This window comes from Salvia hispanica, chromosome 1, assembly GCF_023119035.1.
Source record: "Salvia hispanica cultivar TCC Black 2014 chromosome 1, UniMelb_Shisp_WGS_1.0, whole genome shotgun sequence".
NCBI lineage: Eukaryota > Viridiplantae > Streptophyta > Magnoliopsida > Lamiales > Lamiaceae > Salvia > Salvia hispanica.
In genome coordinates, this window is record NC_062965.1 from 32,067,406 (window position 1) to 32,086,945 (window position 19,540).

Consider the following 19,540-nt stretch of genomic DNA (forward strand, 5'->3'; position numbering starts at 1 on the left):
AGGGTGAAACTTATCTAAAATCTAAGTAACAAGAGAGGATGAGAAATATGAACGTTGAAAAGAAAGCAATCCTTTTCACTCAATCTTTGAATTCAACGTTATATATTATGATTTTCCTTGAATCAATTTCACTTGGAATATATATTGAAAAATTAATAGTGTAAATATAAAAAATAAAACAACGGGAGTTGCATTTGGGATATATTTAAAATAAGTATTGATTCGTTTAAGAAAAATTCTAAAATATTTGATAATTTATTGTTCGGTTATCAATGGAGACAAATTTTATAATTTTATTGTTGAGCAAACCGAAAATTAGTCCGAATAAGAAAATAAATAAAATGCGACGCAGAATTATTTCTGAAAAGGATTCTTATAAATATGCGAACCTTCTTAAATCCTACTCTCCACGAGTCTTGAAACCAGGTAACGTTTCCTGCGTTTTTTCCAGCTTAAATCTCCAAGTAAATATCTGAATTTGCGTATTTAATGTGCCTTTATTTCCGTGTTGATTCATTCAGCAGTATATTATCGTTAGACGTAATTGGCTGTGAAGATTTAGTTTTTTTTTCCAATTAAATCGTTAAATTTGAATGTCTTGAATCTGTGGAAAACCCAATTAAGTTTTTCATCTAACTAACCGATTTGTGGTTCTTGACCATGAAATATATCTCGAGTTTACTGAAAAATTGATAATTTGGTTTTCAGAAAGAGGATTGATTGGAAGTGGGCATTTGTTGTGGTATTTCTAGAAAACTACTTTTTTATGTCAGTTTCATGAATTCGAAGATGATTTTGTTTGATTCTCTTTGTTGTGTGAAAATTTTATGTCCTTTTGGAACCGTGCAGAAGGATTGTTTGATATAAAGTCAAAATGGAGATCGATAAAGCTATAAGAGAAAGTGATGACATAAGGTTGAAGACAAAGTACAACAATGCCGTCTACGTAATCCAAAGAGCTCTTGCTCTTTACTCGTACGTGCCTTTCTTTTGTGTTTTCCCTCAGCTTTGAGTTTTTTTTTTTTTTTAATTTTAGTATAAATGATGATTTCAAATGCTTGATTGTGGTGAACTGGTGGAAATATGAGATCTAGGTTTGCATTGTTGTGTTGAGGAAAAAATGTTGTAGAAACTCGCGTGCTTTCCTTGAGGCATGTTTCAGTTGAAGGAAAGCAATATATATGGGCGTTTTATATGATTTTAGTCGTTGATGCGAGTATATAGCTATGGTTCTTTAGCGTTGTTATTAGCGCAGCAGATAAAAATTGATTAAACACTAAAGTGATTATATCAACAGTGTTGAAGAGGTCGCCTTCAGCTTTAATGGTGGAAAAGATTCAACTGTAAGTTCTTACATAGACGCACAGGGTCGGTCTCCCATGCAAAACTCATCATGCCTTTCCCATTTTGAAGAATCTGATAATGGTATACACGATTCTGTTCCGGCAGGTTTTGTTGCACCTTCTTAGGGCAGGCCATTATTTGCATGAGGTTGGAAAGAATCTGTCAGGCGATGATGCTGAAATAACATTTCCAATACGGACCATTTATTTCGAGAGTTCTTCAGTTTTCCCTGAAATCAACTCATTCACTTATGACACAGCATCTATGTATGTCAATATAAACTTCCTCTACCCCCATACAACTCTATACCCTTTTCTCTAATCTTTTAAATTTAAAGTTATTTATGATTGACTATTTATATGTTGTTTACAATTTGGCAGCTATAAATTGCAGATGGACATCATTCGCCTAGATTTCAAGTCTGGCTTGGAGGCCCTTTTAAAAGCACATCCTATTAGAGCTATTTTTCTCGGTGTTCGAATTGGTGATCCAACTGCTGTATGTTAACAACTTGCTCTTAGGTTTTTGAACATAAAAAGTTAGTACGACTGAGAAAATGGTCTTAATCTTCAGGTTGGGCAAGAGCAGTTCTCACCGAGTTCACCTGGATGGCCAGCTTTCATGAGAGTGAATCCCATCTTGGATTGGTCATACAGGTCAGTTCAGTAGATCAAAGTTGTGTGTGCATTTCTTTTCCAAATTCATATTCATGGTATGTTACATCACGTATATAGGATCGTTATGTCTTTCTGCATTAATATGAGGTCTCACCTTTTAATGTTTCATGGCAGAGATGTTTGGGCCTTTCTCTTGACTTGCAAGGTTCCATACTGCAGCCTTTATGATCAAGGGTAAATCTTCACTCCATGCTTCAAAATTTATTGATAAAAATGTAAAACTTTATAGCATTTACTTAATTCTATTTTGCTTATATATGCAGGGAACATTTATATGTTTCCTGTTACCTTACATACATTCAGGCAATAAATTTGTTGGGCCCCGTTCTTTCTTTTCCTTTGTGGATTTTGTTTTCACTGTTTGGTACTCAGTCATTCTACTATTTTAATTTGTTTCTGCAGTTACACTTCAATTGGTAGCATTCACGATACAGTTCCTAATGCACTATTGTGCCGTAGCAAGACAAACGGCACTGAACAGAATTACAAACCTGCATATCTGCTTCCGGACGGAAGATTGGAAAGAGCAGGAAGAGTCAAAAAGGGCACATCTCAGCCATCACTTGCTACTAGCAATGGCTTTAAGCAGGATGACTCACATTTGAAAAGAAATTTTACGGCCTCGATCATTACTGTGGGAGACGAAATTCTGTAAGTTTTTTGTTTGTGATTGTTCTATTGCAAAAATATATTGACCTTTTCTCCATGTTCCTTGATGCCCTTATTATGTGGTATTTATAAATGAGGTTGGCTGTCAAGCATTGCTGTGTTTGGAATTCTATCTTTCTAATTTCACTATTTCAGTGTCTCAGTTATCTTGTTTGGTCGTATCTGATAGAGGTATCAGATTTTTGATAATTAGAAACGACCTATTTGCATCTTGTCATGACAAACTTTGCATCTAAAGGAAAAGGATAACCTATCCGGAAATAGTGGTCTGCATAAATGTAGTGTATATTTCTATTGCAGCTCCCACGGAGACTTCTTTCTAAGTGAGAATTTTGTGTTGGATCCATAGCTCAGGTTCGGCACTGTCGAGGATCGGATGATGCCCATACTGTGTAGAAAGCTCCACTCTGTGGGGTGGGCTGTTTCACATATTGCTGTTAGCCGAAATGATGTGAGTTTTTCGGGATCTACTGAATTTTCACACATATCCTTAATGCTGTTTCTCACTATTATTTTTATATATTATTATAATGTACATTGTTAGCAAACTTACATAGACATGGTAGTCATAATTATATGTTCTGATGGTTAATCTATGCACCTCGACTCAGTATCCATAATTTTCTTTATATCGACTAAATTGGCAGCTTGGTTTGTGAATTTTTATGTAGTGCAGTTTTAAGTTTTTGCTTATAGATATGTCTGAATACTCCCTTTCGTTGACTTCCTGTTTAAGTATTCTAATCATCGATATTATCTTTCCAGATTGACTCTGTAGCAGATGAAGTCGAGCGACTAAAGTCCACTTGTGATATGGTAAACCTTCTGCAGTATGAGTCAGCTTTTATAGTTTTTTTTGTGTGTGGGGAAGTATGAGAGACAGCTGTCACCAACTTTTGGTATGAGAGGATTATATGATGTAATTTCACCTCGATGCGGCATTGATACTCAAAACTGTTGATGTAGGTTTTCATATATGGAGGGGTCGGCCCACTGCCCTCAGATCTCACTGTAGCTGGTGTTGCTAAAGCTTTTGGCGTTCGAATGGTAAATTATCTAACTATAATTAATCTCTAGTTTTACGTGTGATTTGATAGTTGGGGTACTAAGTGTCGGCTGTTGCCGTGGTCGGCCTTATTAAATTAGTGGTCTATCTTATGCTCTAGTAGGAACAGAGAAATTTTGTGACTCTTTTGCTGGTGTCGCAAATATATCGAGCTAGCTGTATATCCAGTGTTACTGTATTTACTCACACTGTTTTACTTTTTTCCCTGAAGGCCCCTGACGAAGAATTTGAAGAATATTTGAGGCATATACTAGGTGAAAGGTGCACAGGAGATAGGAATGAGGTAACATGTTGTTTACTTTCTTTACTGCTTTGTTTTAGTCTACTGAAGCTGCATCTTGAAACACGCGAGAAGTGATTAATGAAAATCACAAAAATGTTTATGCAATGAATTGGACGATGGCTTAGTATTCTTTGTTTGCAACTTCGATTTTATGAGATGAATTTTACAGTTTTATTTGCTTGTTATGTGTTGAAAGATGTTTCTTCAGATGCTATTTTGTTTTTCAATTACCTAGATGCCTGGATATAGTTCTTCAAATATGTTGTGTCTTGATTTGCTTACGACGAGAGGTAGATCTTCTAGATACATATAATTGTTTGTGAGAATCAAATTTTGTAAAAGTTGGCAGTTCATGTTGAGAAAGGGGTAATTCTTTATGAAAAAACTTTTTGCTGATTTTCCCTTTCAGATGGCACAGTTGCCCGAAGGCATCACGGAGCTGCTGCATCATGAGAAACTGAGAGTTCCTTTGGTAAGTTTAAAATGTAATTTTTGGATTCACCATTTCTGTCTCATCTAATGCAGTATGGTTGTTAAAATTTTCCATTTACGCCTCGTAGATCAAGTGCCAAAATGTCATCATTCTTACTGCAACAAATGCTTCTGAGCTGGAAAAGGAGTGGGATTGCTTGATTGATCTGATGCCATCCAACGGACTTCTAGCAATCTCCGAACCATTTATTTCAAAGAGACTGGCAACAACACTTTCTGATGTGAGTCTTACCCATCCGCTGTGCATATATCCTCATTTACATAGTGTTTTTAGTCTTTCTTAGAAATGTGAGCTTCAATAATCTATAATGCAGGTTGATGCAGCTCAGCCTCTGTCTGAAATGTGTTGTAAATTCCCTGATCTCTACATTGGTAAGAATTCTCTCATCACAAACTATATATTCATCGTTCTTTTTAGGGTTTGTAGTTTCCTAATCCGATTTTCTTGGGGCGTGAAGGGGCGTATCGTGAATCAAGAGGAGGCTCTTTGATCATAACAGTAAAAGGCAAGGTATGTATATCAATCTTTATATCTCGACAATTCTTTGGGTGTGTTTTCCTAAGTGAAGTGGGGATGGAGATGGGCAAGTGAAATTGATTGACTTTGGTTTTCAGGATAAATCAAGAATTTCAACAGCTGCCGATGCATTATGCAACAAGTTTGGTTGTAAGGAAATTGAGTGACTACCTAAAGTTATTACACTTTGCTCCCTTGGAATTTTATCAAAATCCCACATTTCACATTTGCTGGATGTACTATGTTGAGCTTGGCAACTAAGGATTTACTTTTCATATCTAATACTTGGACTACCGTATACAGTTGCCGTATGAACACCCATACTTATTGTAATTTAATCAACCTTTTTACATCTCTAATCAAAGCCCAATTCCATGTACGTTATTCTGTATATTTTGAAATTAGACAATATGAGCAAACACACATACTTGTGGTGATCTGATAATTAGCCTCTTTTTGTGTGCGTATAAAAAACTTACGTGTCATACATTATAGTAATCCATTTATTACAAGTAATGGAGTAGAAAGCTTTAGGTGATTTTACATCTCCATCACCACGCTATTTTACTTGTAATTAAACTCAGACATGAAATTTTGACAACAGATAACGTGTGAAGAAAAAATAAATCTTGAAACAAATAACTCCACCCTCCAATTTCCCTCACTCATATGTATAATTATTCAATCCGCCTCCTAAAAATCTCAAGCTTTAGGCTTGAGTGTCTTGACAGTCTCCCACGTAAAATCAGCATCATCACGCCCAAAATGACCATAAGCAGCCGTCTTCTGATACCTCTGGTTGCCTCCTCTCTTCAAGTCGAGGTTGATCGCCATCATCCCCGGCCTGAAGTCGAAGCTCTCCTTGATCAGCCCAAGGATCTCCACATCTGGAATCGTCCCCGTCTTGTACGTATCAACGAACACCGACAATGGCTCCGCAACACCAATAGCATACGACACCTGCACAATGCAACGACGAGCCAACCCTGAAGCCACCACGCTCTTCGCTGCCTGCCTAACAATGTACGCGCCACTCCTGTCCACCTTGGTCGGGTCCTTCCCGGAGAAAGCGCCTCCCCCATGAGCCCCCCAGCCACCATAAGTGTCGATGATGATCTTCCTGCCAGTCAGCCCAGCATCCCCGTGCGGGCCACCGATCACAAACCGGCCAGACGGATTCAGATGGAAGATGGTTTTGTCGTCAAGGTACTTCGCAGGGATCACCGGCTTGATGACATGCTCCTTCAAGTCCTCTGCGATCTGCTCATTGGTAACAGTCTCGTCGTGCTGAGTTGAGATGAGGACGGTGTGGACTCTAATCGGAACCATGGCGCCACCCTCATTCCTGTACTCAACGGTGACTTGTGTCTTGCCATCAGGTCTCAGCCAGGGGCAGGTCTTGTTCTTCCTCACCTCAGTGAGCTTGGCTCCGAGCTTGGTTGCAAGGACATGAGTGAGGGGCATGAGCTCGGGCGTCTCATCAGTAGCGTAGCCAAACATGTGACCCTGATCACCAGCTCCGATCTCCTCAGGCTTCTTGGTAAGGTGGCCATGGACGCCCTGAGCAATGTCGGGGCTCTGCTGCTCAATGTTCACCAGGACCTTGCAGTTGTCAGCGTCGAGGCCAACATCTGGTGAGGTGAAACCGATGCCTCTGCAAGTGTCGCGGACGATCTTCTCGTAGTCTACATTGGCCTTGGTTGTGATCTCGCCAAAGACCATCACCATGTTCGTCTTTGTGCAGGTCTCACATGCTACTTTGCTCTCTGGATCCTGCTCCAGGCAAGCATCCAGAATGGCATCGGAGACTTGGTCGCAGAGCTTATCAGGGTGCCCTTCGTTCACAGATTCTGAGGTGAAGAGAAAGGTGTCCATGTTCCTACCTGAAAGAAGCATTTGGTGGTATATCTCAGTTCAAATGTATTCACTAAAATCTTGCATTTCGGATAACAAATTTATTTCTGATTTTTCCTATGCTATTTTATCCTATTGAAGCATATAGATAGAATGTGGAAGCTCCTTATTCTAGTGAGCAAGGGAAACAAGTTTGTAGGCACCACAAAACAACTTCAGTTAATTTCCATTAGAAAAGAATAAGCATATGCACAAACTCTGGCAAAATTATACTAGAACAGAGAAACATCTCATCCAAGTGATCTACAAACAAAATCATTTATCAAAAAACAAACAGTATGACTACTTGTAGGCAAGATGCAGTATAGATCTATAGTTCGTCAAGGTCACACTACGATCACAATCTCGCACACTGAGATCAGCTATCAAACCGCAAAATCCAATAGAAAATGCAGAGATAATCAACTGAAAACCAGAAGATTGAATCCTAATACAGAATGTGAAAAAGATCTGGATATACTCCTCAAACTAACGAATTAAATCTAGAACCACCACCACATTTCTTCCTATTCAACAGACTCCTCCGATTTAGTTCAAAACAGTAGATTCACGATTGGTATACAACAAAACTATCATTTTATTAGGTAGGAAATGGTACAGATCTAAAAAGGAGAATGAATGCAACATTCAACAGAAATAATTGCGCATCAATTCAGCGTGCTTACCTGATTTGGAGAGCGTAGAGAAGTCGAGCGAGAGCAGAATGAAGAATTATGGAGGGAGAGGGAGGCGCAGCGAATATATAGGCAGATCCGGATGACTCTCTCTCTCTAACTCCCATGTGGGGCCCACCTACCGACTCATTTAGTGGGACCCAATTGTATTTCATCGGGTGCGCCAGCTGGCGATATGCCAAGTTGATCGACGGTGTGTGATTACTGATTTCGGCTCACTTCAATTTTACACTATAGTGGAGTAGGTAAAATATTTCTTAAGTAAAGATTTATATTAAAACGTAAAAATAAATACGATACAAAGTTGGTAGGAGTATTGCACTTTGAAGCAAAATTCAACCACCAGCTCGTTCTGATAAATATATATGGAAAATTAGTTGAGATTTATTCGACCAATCAAAGACTATGATCCGAATTCTGTAACTTGTTAATATAACTATAAATATGTCATTTTCCTAATTACTGTACTACTTAAACTCATTCTCAATTGCACAAAAATATAATCTATATATTTCTATAATAACTTACATAATAGTGTCATTCATTGAACTGAGGATGTCTAAGTCAATGTACATATTGTCCTAGTTCAATGTATATAATATCGAAAAGATTGTAATGTTGTCGAAGTATGTTTTGAATTCGCAAGTAGTTGTGATTTAATAAAGTATGATACACAGTTTAATGCTCTAAGTGTAGTATATATAATATATCAATATAATGTGGATATTTTCGAAATCAATGAAATTATTTCACCTCTTAATGCATTTACATAATATTAATGCAGACTAAAAACTCAATCACCACCATCAATTTTTTTTTATTTAAGAATTCATATTTAGCATCAGTTTTAACAGTATAAAATTAAGATTTATTTGAAACCTAACCTATATCTCTAAATATAAAGTTAAATCAAAGTATTTGATCTACCAACATTATTGAGTAGATCATTCAGCACATTGTCTTGCATAACTTAGATTTGATCTAGTAGGAGTAGAAGTTAATGTGATGTGATAGACCAATTAAAAGACGCATGTGAAGAAAAACCACTCTTTGCTAAAATTATAATGTAAGAATAGAAGGTGAATTTATTGTCGGTCGCATGATAAGAAAAAGTATGGGTGAATGGGCAGAGGTTCAATTATTGTGATTACAGATCTTAAACTTTGTAGTCGCACATGTTATATTCTTTCGCCATTCCTTTCAAATTACGAAAAATATTGATTATAATATTTACCATACCATGACAATTGACCTGAGATCTCACGCATACCACATATTTTTAGTTTATGAAGTAGTATTTATTTAATTGAATATCTTTTTATTTAACAATATCGGTGGATGGTGGGCGGGTAGAATGATGAAACAAATTCCAATTTTTTCCCTTAAATAATTTCCCATGTTTGGATGTTAAATATTTTGGTAGTACAAGACAATGACTCAGTTGTATCTAAAATTTTATTAAATTTGTATCTTATTATGTGTAATGTTAAATTCATAAGCAATACGTATGTCACACGTAACATTCGTTTGTCTGCTACTTATACGTATGTCACACGTAAAAAAGTTAATGAAACTAATGCCATGTGTTGGGTCTTCTTTTCATGTTTTTGAATCTGAAAATGGGCCAATCCAGTCTATGGAGCGGTGCAAACAGGCCGTATCAAGAAATCCCGGAGAGAACATTACAGGCCCAAGTTATTGAATTTGTAGTCAGCTGCCTACCAAATGTAAATGGTAAATGGTGAAAGCTTTATTTCTTTTTTCTAAGTGAACAAAACACCACTTTATCAATTAATTCCACATCTATAAATTATGGTAAACAATGTGTACATACAAATGTACAAGTGTACAACGCATCCATTATGAGCAATTGAGCAGTGGCTTTGTCTGACATTTCCCATTGGGGCTTTTCAACCATGTTTCTTTTGAAATCAAATAAAAATAAACTTAATTTATAAAAATTTAACAAATATCTCAATAAATTCAAAATTATTGGGAAGCTTGTCCCATCTGAGAAGTAGAACTTATCAATTTCTTGCTAAAATTTTATTAATTACTACTCCTTGATTTAATTCAGTTGATGCAATTAGGACTGATTATTTGATTGGTTCAATTAATAACTGAATCGATTATTCAGTTAATGAACTAATATATCCTTCTAAATTGGAAATCGGAACCGAAATCGGAATCAATCCTCCATTGATTTTCCTACTAATCAATCTGCTACAATTGATTGGTTAGTTATTAGAGTATAACTACTAGTAAGCTAACATAATATTTTGTTGTATGTCCTTTTTAATTACACCAACCTCTATTTTTTATCTATTACGTATCTAAATTTCTGAACAATGTGAAACAAATACAATAAAATTAGTTTTAATTTTTAAATTTCTATCGCGTACATCCACAATATTTGAGTGCTGACGACAAAAAAATTTCAAACTCAATGATTGAAAATGGAGTGTTGCAGAAGCCAACCCAGAAGTTCTGACTCTTCCGAAGCTTTCTTGCACCAGCTCTTTCAGTGCAAACTAGCTAGTACTCCACTTAATTAATAGTAGTAGTAATTACATACAGTGATTAATTAGGACTTAATTCACAATTCGATTTTAATAATTCACAATTAAGATTTATAATTAGGATCGTTATGTGGTCGTAAAGTATTTGAATAAAATTAAAATACTAAGAAGATTAGCTGGATTGAAAAATGTCAACTCACAACCGACCCTCTAATATTTTCAAACGCTTGCATTATTATAACCTTGATAATTTGGTTATGATGCAAGTCAATGCAAACAAAGACTATTGTCGTTACTTATTTCAATCTTTTAGGTGAATGCTCATTTGAAATAACAAATGCCTCAAAATTATACATGCTGATTCACCACCTTCAATTTTATATAGTGTGGATAAGAGATACTCAAATATCTAAAGAAAACAAATTTACTAAATTTCAAAGTCAATAGGCATTGCATTATTATTCATATCGTCACTATTATTAAACTTCACGTACGTTGCTATATTATATCACCAATTACATCGTTCTATACTTCTATTGTATTGTATTTTTAATATCTAGCTACATTTTATTTTTCTAAATTAAAATTGGAGAATCTATTCTGTTATGCCCGACATTATATTTGAGTTATGACGTTGTTGTCTAACCTACTAAATTATAGTCATGCATTAAATTGCAGTTATCTTGCAGGCAGATATAAATATGCATGTCCATAAAAAATCAGACTGATGATTAGTTTGTTGAATATGTCCGACTTTAATAGTAGTAGTATTATTTTAAAATTAAATAATAAAACTTCAATCCAAATAATATTCTTTATCTTGTAATTGGATAAGTATAGTAGGATTCTCACTATAAGAATTCGTAGCACTTTGCAATTCAATTTCGTGTTTATTTTGTTAGTCATTTATACGCCACCTAAGTTTATTAAATGGAACCTAATTTTGTGCCAACTTTGTTGAAACTTTCATACAATGCATGTGTTTTTTGGCGACATTTTCTTTCTAGAGTTTACCAAGTATAAGTCATATTTAATACTACACAATATATCCACTAGTAGATTATTTATAATAAAATCTCCATCATAAAACATAGGTTGACTTGTAATAAAAGAACTTTGTATATATCACTTAAGAGTTAAGAAGCTAGACTTATAATTAATCTAGATTTTATTAATCAACCAGTTCATCATATGGTTACACTTGGACCATTTCCCACGAAGAAATTGTAGTGAAGCTCAATTTAACTACTTCCCCATTTATAACTAGTCACGCATAATTTTCTTCCAAAATTTGACTTCAACTATGAATAAAACGCGTACGATCAGTACATTCCAACGATATATGAGTATTGCAATGTCTCATTAATTAGCAATGAAAGTGAGTTCCAATAGCTTATTCTAACATCACTTACCATTACTATAACCTAATCTTCTTACGTACCATTGATATGTCATTATAATTTTATAAAAAATATTTCTAAGACGTTTTAGAAAATTATTACACATACTTTAATTTGTATAACATTCCATCTATTTGTCCAAAAAATAAAATATCTAAAGGATTTCAGTTGCTTCTCATTAATCTTGTCAATCAATTTATTGAAGACATCAAAATTTCAAATGGTGCGACCTCATATATATGTAATTTAGAGGTCTAAGATTCAAAATGTACAATTACAAATTCTAATGTTAGAAAAATTAAAAATAAACATTGTCAAATATAGTTGAAAACTTCAATATCTTTCTTCCGTACAACTTTATATTAAGTTACAACAATGTTCTTAGCAAAGATAATTATGTTCAAATTCATTATATTCTTTGAATTTCTTTGTGTCTTGGTTACTTTGGAAATTACTACTTTAGTTGATATCTTATATTAATATTTGGTACATGAAGGAACATTTTGAAGTAGAAATCAATTAAACTATTTGAGCATGCACTCTTCTCTTTATTTCTTTTGACTTGGCTAAATATTCTGTAGCATGACTTAGCGCAAGAATCAAAATTACCTTTTACTTTATAACTTTTTTCTCAACATATGCAACATCAACGATTCAACATAAAAATTATATGAAAATGGGATTTATTTATGTCAATTAATCTTTATGATGACATGCCCAAAACCGTCTAAAAAGATTGAAATTACTCCATTAAAGAAGAAGCCACCCTAGTACATCTATCGAAGGGATGATTGTCATTCATAATTTTTTTTTTGTTGACTCATGATCTATTCTGTATGATTTTTGAAATTAAAATATAAAATCATAACTGTTTAATTTCTTTTCAATTGTCTCACAATAGTAAAAAAATAATGAAACTAATTTGGAAATTCAAATATGAAATGACTATTCGTTGTTTCGGATATATCACGTCTTTGAATTAACACTCAAAATATAATGACACCGTTTTGTTGGCATATCATGCATAGTAATTTCTCTCAAATTACTATTAGATGCGAAAGGCCAATGTGGTAATTTCACCTTATAGGAGTATATATATTACGCTAAAAATTTTATGGGTTTATATAAATAGGGGAGTGTTAGGGTGACACCACCTCTTAAAATAACACCATACTATCATTCCTAGTCAATCACTTGTATACGTGGACGAATAATAAGCTACCACGTGGCCAAAAAAAAATCTGAAAAAGAATGCCAGCAATATTTTGTACACTATACAACAATTTTTCTTGACCAGCAATATCCAACACGCTATACAACAATCTATAGATTGTTATGTAGCGTTTATAATATTGTTGTATAAATGGTGTCACGGTATCACTTTAAGAGGGGTTGTCATTTTAACACAAGCTTATATAAATATATGTATGAACATGTAAGTCATAATTAAAAATTATATACATATTAATTATAATATATAGAATAGACCACTCTGTCACATAACAGACGCCCCACAGATGCATGAAACAAGTGTGTTGAGGCAAAAATAGATGATCTGCATGCATCATCAATGATCTTGTTTACTTTTTCTTTTTGGACATAGTTCATCGTGCTTCACAACTTCATTCAAATTAACTTCAGATTTTTTTTTTCTCATTTGCGTTCATGCAAATTTCACTTTGCTTCTTTCATTTTTTTTCACTATAATATACATGCATATATTCTAAATTAAACTTGTCAGAAGTACTAATTGGCCTGGTCAAATACATGGTTTTCTACTTTAGTACTATTACTGGGTACACATGTACATTAGTTTGACCCTTTCACATTATTAGTTTATAGCAAAAGTAAATAAAATTCTCAACCAACTTTGCTTAAATTGAACGCACAAACTTATGTTAGATATACTTTTTTATACATTAAGCCAAATATGATCTCATTACACAATCCATCCACTTCATCAAATTACAAAATTACACATTTTATTACCCCAAAAGTTCACATCCAATTTTTGTTTTCATAGTTGTTAACTTTATGTTATAGGAGTACACAATATAGATTCCTCCAAGTGTAGCACCGACCTTAATTTATTCTAAATAAACGTATAGACAGATATAAAAGCATATCAATGTTGGATAAGAGAGATACATGTGCACTATTAGGTTGTTTAAAGGAATAATCATAATCAGTATAAGATTGAACATCTTTTAATCATTTGTAACAGTTATGCTAGACATTTCAATTTTAATAGGAACAATGGTTTAGACCGGTTGGTCAGACACTTTTGAACCACGACCAGAACAGAACATATATAAGGCAGTAGTCCTGTTCTAGTTCCAAAAAGAATAGAACAATAAACCAATGGTTCTGCCACAGGTTAATTGCTAGTTCACCAAATATCTAATGCAGAGGAAGTACCAGAGACGTAACCAGGATTTGGATGCTAAGGGACTCGAACTACTCTTAACAGTTGTGGGTATTTTTTTGGAGTCGACTTTACTAGAAGTAGCTCCAACATGGACGATAGGGAGCTCCGAAATAAAAAGATGATGAGAGAGAAGGAATGAGAGGTCGAGTGGTACAAACTAGATATACATATGATGATGGTAGTTAATTAGAAGTAGCACTTGCATTGGAGTAGGAAAACAACTAGAGTGTTGTCATAACTACTATAGGTGACACTATTCTTTGACGACTAAGCTTGACAACATCAAATAAATAAACCATAGTATAATATCTTCCTATTTTCCACTTGTCCTAATGATTATAGGACTCGAAATCCTAACCTATTAGGAACATTATTTTTTGTTTCTGAATATTTCACATGCTTCAGATTTTATATAGAGTGTTTACTATCCCACGAAACAACATGATGGCCACATCACGTACGATTTGTTTGAAGTTTGATTTGGCATACATACATGTGTAATTGGATGGACAATTATATAATCAATCATTTTCATATACTAGTATATTGGATTATTGAGGCCCAAAACAGCCAAGACTGTACAGTTAGACAGTGAGTTCCCGTTTGGTGATGATGGCAAATATTAATTTAATCAAATGCTTAGGTATGCTTGATAAACAAAATTTGAGTGCTTCCAACTTTGACTTGTGTGCTTTCCACCATCACAACACTTATATATACATGTCACAGTTTAGAAGACAAAATTCTTGTAAAGAAACAAATAATATCCCAACTCTAACAAGCTCAAGAGAGAGAGAGAGAGAGATGGGAAGAGCTCCTTGTTGTGACAAGGCAAATGTCAAGAAAGGGCCATGGTCTCCTGAAGAAGATGCAAAGCTCAAAGACTACATCGACAAAAATGGCACTGGTGGCAACTGGATTGCTCTCCCTCACAAAGTTGGTATGCATCTCCCTCCCTCTCTCTCTCTCTCCTCTTTCTCCCTCTAAAATTACTAAATTGTTGGCTTCAAAATCATAGGGCTGAGGAGATGTGGCAAAAGCTGCAGGCTGAGATGGCTAAACTACCTGAGACCAAATATCAAACACGGTGAATTCTCCGATGACGAAGATCGAATCATCTGCACTCTCTTCTCCACCATCGGAAGCAGGTATGTTAATTCATCACATCTTCTCTCTCACACACACATATCTGTGTAATTGATGTTGTGCATATGCCTATTCAGGTGGTCGATAATTGCGGCTCAATTACCGGGAAGAACAGACAACGACATCAAAAACTACTGGAACACGAAGCTGAAGAAGAAGCTCATCAACATGGCTAACAATCACCACCGCCAGCTCCTCCACCCGCCCCCCATCCCAATCGCATCACCAAACCCTCCATTTCCGCAGCAATACTACTCTCCATTCCACGCACAAACACCTCCACTGTGTGAGGCCTACACCGCCAATCGCAATAACAATGTGTTGGCGTTTGATCAAGGCAGCTGCAGCTCCTCCGACGGCAGCCAGATCAGCCACCAGAGCTTCGCCGCCTTCCAAGGATATGAGGATAATCACCACCAAAGCCTCTTCTTCAACGACGTCGGCACCTCCGCTTCCTCCTCGAATTACGCCTGCTTCAACGATAATCCGCCGGATTACTACAGCAGCATCGAGGAGATCAAGGAGCTCATCACGATCAACGACGCTGGCGACAATCTCAGCTTCCTCATGGATGAAATCAAGACGGAAGACAAGGTTTGGTGCAGTGAGTGATTGATTTCCAGATTTCACAAATTAGGGTAATTAATTAGGCCTAAATTTATTTTTGTTTTCTTTTGCTATTTTGATGGGAGTTATTATTATTATTATTATCAATAATATTTGATTTGATACCTGCTTCTTCGACAGTGAGTAATTTGATTTCTGCAATTTTTTTTGGGAAATTGATGTGCTTTGAATTACTGTCTTATTAATTAATTTACCTGCATTTTTCAGATGCATGTTTTTATGGAAATTGGAGTACCACTTCCTCTGTGAAATCAAGAAAATTTTAATTAGTGTCGTTTTGGAAGTTTGCTTACAAATTAAGACATGAGTTAAATTGTGTAACACAACCTAAATTAAGTAATGCAAATTGACAAACACAGCTACTACATCTACGGAAACGGTGGATTAATTAATAATTATTGATTAGGAAGAAATGCCCAGAATTTGACTTAACTAGAAACTATCTAACAACTCTAATTTCGGGCGCAACAAAATCATTTAATCATCACTATCAATTTATGTCTCAACAGGGCTTCTGATTTTTCTTTTTTTCTGCTTTAGGAGTTTTTAAATTTTTTGTTGTTTTTGAACATTTATGAATATGGGCATCTTAATCCTAATCTTAGTCAGTTTTTTTTTCCTGACAAATGTTTTTCTATAATTTAACACCACTATATTTATGTGATTGAGATGGCATGATACTATAATTGATAAACTGTCCTTGTCCAAAGATCAAAGCAGATTTTCTTACTAAACAAAAAATGCAAATAAGAAAGAAAAGAGTTTTTTCACACGCAAGATAAATTTTCAGGCCCAGCAAAGCTGGCTAGCTGCATTTGATTACGACATTTAATTAATTAAATCAATTTTTTTACCGACCAAATTCAAATTTGCAATGAAACAAGATTTAATGGCGATCAATCATTAATGTAATTATTCATATATGTTGAGATACCACTAATCAAATTGAGACCGTAAATTGGGATTTCAATTAATTAGTTCTTTTTTTAATGAAAAATTGACCCAAGGATTTAAAGCTGCTCCATATCTAAAGTAGGAGTCGATTTCCTGACCATTTAGTTAAAGATGAACGAGTCACATGTCACTCAACCATACCCCTTGGATTCAAACAAACTTTATAATAATCGCATATCGATTATTGTTAACTGGGTTACTGTAAAAAAAATGCTTATTTTAACTTTTGCACACGAGCTTTTAATTTCTCCAAATAATTGACCATTATTATAGTACTACCTCCATCCCCCAAATTTTGACACAGTCTACCATTTCGGTTCGTCCCTGAAAATTTGACAAACTTCACTTTTACCATTTTTGGTAGTGGACCTCATATTCCAATAACTCATTCCTACTCACATTTTATTTTAAAACTAATACTTTAAAAGTAGGACCCACATCCCACCAACTTTTTCAACTCACTTTCCGTTACATTTCTTAAAACTCGTGCCGGGTCAATGTGTTAAAATTTGGGAGACGGAGGTAGTATTTGTTTTTAATTTTTTTACAACTTAACAGTTCAGCAAAATATTAATGTGTATATGTTTTATTTCTATTACTAATTTTCTGGCAAAAAAAGATATATTTATAGTCCAATAAGTGTAGTCGTGTAGACGTACCATGACTAAGCCGTCAGAAATGACCCATTGTTAAAGTTTACTTCATTTATACAAAGTGGGAACAAGCTTGACTGAAAATTGCAACAGTCAAATAATATAACTCCCCACTAGACACTAGTAGAAAATTTTAAAAAGCAAAAATTATGAAGTCATCTCAAATAATTAATGAAATACTACAATATGATGAAGATTCTTGCATCAACAAGAACAAGTCCAAAGCCTACAGAAAATCAAGAATTTTTTAAATGTGCTTTCTGCAATGATAGGACAAAAAAACCAATTATTTACTTCCTTAAATTGATGGTTTATAAAATTAATTAATCTATAGAAAACAAATTAACCCATTGACCTCTTCACCATTTGTCCGCTCATGGATTTTTATTTTGTAATTATCTCATATTAATAAATTATCTTTAGTGACAGCTGTTGCAAGAACAATAAAAAAATTTAATTAATTTTATTTATAGTTTTTTCATATTTTGTGGAGGAATGTGGTCCGGGAATGTCTGTTTTGGTATGATGCATATGATCAAGGAAAGGACTAACAATTTCTGAAACAAGAAATGATGGATTTCTTTATTTATTTTATTTTTCTATTTTATTAGTGTGTGACATATCCATATTATGTGGGATAATGTGAAATGAGAGTCATATAATTTAGAAGTAGGCCAAAAATTCAACTTTGGGAATGGAAGTGGTAAAGCAGTCGTTGAATTAATCAAGCTTTCCCAAAGGCATAATAAAGAACCTCACTAGATAATTAATTTCTTGGCTTCCTTTTCTCCTTTAAAGTATTCCAACCTTTTGGAAAATAATCCCACTTTCCATTTAATCTTTTGGGTAAAAGTATCTATCCGATCAACAAGGATTACGTGCATTTTCAGCTGCTAGCCTTCTTCAAGTTCTCCCGAGTGGGCATTGGTTGGACGAATGAAATAAAAAAAAACGTACGAACGTATAATAGCATTGGACAACACACATTCTGACATTATTTGTCAACCTTATCCACTAAAAGGAACAGTCTCATAGCAGCTCCAAGCCAAATTAGAAATTCCAAACAATACTCACAAACATACGACAAAACACTTATCGTCGTGTTAATTTTGTTGTTGTTTGAATTACAGTTCATGATGGACTCTGCTAGCCTACTTCAAGGTTCGCCCAACTAATTTTTTTATGAAAATATAATTGATTGACTAACATTATCTTGTTTTAGAGTTTTAGAAATAATGAAATTATGCAAAAAATCGTATTACATCATCCGTTACTAAACGTGGTCGATTAAAGACGAGATGTAGATAAAAGTCACGAGTACATGTGACATTTTCAACATTGGTGAAAAAGTCGTGCATATAATGAAAGAAGCATTAGATATAACTAGAAATAATCAGAAATATTTTCAATATAGGTTAGGTAATAAGTTTGAATCTCGATAGACTTCTTATCCAAAGATTATTGAGCTGTTATACACAGGTTTGCTTTTCAGAAAACTAAATATCATAATTTAGTCAAATAATTTTGATATCTATATAGGTCACATCCTCGTAATCTCATTAAATAGGAAATTTATAAATATGTAAGTGAATGAAGTTGATCCAGGTATGAATATCATCCAATAGACTTGGCCAGGTCTGTTGATCATTTGATAGTATTATCATAATCAAAGATTCAAAATTACAACTAATTAAAGAGTGATTCTAAACAGAACTAAATTTTTTTCATTAGATACCCTTCTTAAAAGTTAACGAAATTAATGTAGCATTTTATCCATTTAATGCTTGCAAAAAATACACTATATGCACACACAGAACTGGATCATGGCCCAACAAAAAACAAAAAGAGAGAGCCCATTTTAGATTGGGCTGGTGTGATGAGAGAGGGAATAATCTAAATATTTGAATTCACTTCGTCAAAACATAGGGGTTATATGTAGAATTGTAATTCAAATTCGGTTCAACTGTTTTTTAAAATAGTGCTACTAGTAGTAACTTTTAGTATTTATTACTAATACTTTTGCAATAGTTACATTTTTCGCAAGTGTTACTTTTTATTGACTGTTCATGGGAACATACTATTTTCGTAATGCCAAATAATTTGATTCATAACAATAACCATTTTAAATTATAAAACCAATGGAGTAATTTTTAGCAGAAAAAATATTTAGAAAATTA

General features: G+C 34.4%; 3 protein-coding genes across 6 annotated transcripts; 2 read left to right on the forward strand and 1 right to left on the reverse strand.

The window, feature by feature from the left end:
* Nucleotides 1–325: 325 nt before the first annotated feature.
* Nucleotides 326–5,427, forward strand: LOC125221313 (FAD synthase-like). Of its 4 annotated transcripts, none has more exons than XM_048123447.1 (17): nt 326–426; nt 850–975; nt 1,298–1,343; nt 1,450–1,610; nt 1,725–1,842; nt 1,918–2,000; nt 2,136–2,195; nt 2,424–2,672; nt 3,045–3,141; nt 3,456–3,506; nt 3,657–3,737; nt 3,968–4,039; nt 4,449–4,511; nt 4,600–4,752; nt 4,846–4,903; nt 4,990–5,042; nt 5,147–5,427. In XM_048123447.1, exons 2-17 carry the CDS (start codon nt 875–877, stop codon nt 5,213–5,215), a joined length of 1,515 nt encoding a protein of 504 aa, XP_047979404.1. In that variant the 5' UTR covers nt 326–426; nt 850–874; the 3' UTR covers nt 5,216–5,427. The 4 variants fall into 4 exon arrangements, with proteins under 4 accessions (XP_047979404.1, XP_047979412.1, XP_047979398.1 ...); XM_048123455.1 differs by lacking the exon at nt 326–426 and adding an exon at nt 446–464; XM_048123441.1 differs by lacking the exon at nt 326–426 and adding an exon at nt 573–768.
* Nucleotides 5,428–5,513: 86 nt separating this feature from the next.
* LOC125221340 (S-adenosylmethionine synthase 3-like) lies at nt 5,514–7,692 on the reverse strand. The gene is made up of 2 exons (XM_048123466.1): nt 7,628–7,692; nt 5,514–6,931 (listed from the first exon to the last, which is right to left on the reverse strand). Exon 2 carries the CDS (start codon nt 6,921–6,923, stop codon nt 5,751–5,753), a length of 1,173 nt encoding a protein of 390 aa, XP_047979423.1. The 5' UTR covers nt 6,924–6,931; nt 7,628–7,692; the 3' UTR covers nt 5,514–5,750.
* Nucleotides 7,693–14,749: 7,057 nt separating this feature from the next.
* On the forward strand, nt 14,750–15,911 carry LOC125221361 (transcription factor RAX2-like). The gene is made up of 3 exons (XM_048123484.1): nt 14,750–14,923; nt 15,002–15,131; nt 15,207–15,911. Exons 1-3 carry the CDS (start codon nt 14,788–14,790, stop codon nt 15,739–15,741), a joined length of 801 nt encoding a protein of 266 aa, XP_047979441.1. The 5' UTR covers nt 14,750–14,787; the 3' UTR covers nt 15,742–15,911.
* Nucleotides 15,912–19,540: the final 3,629 nt, after the last annotated feature.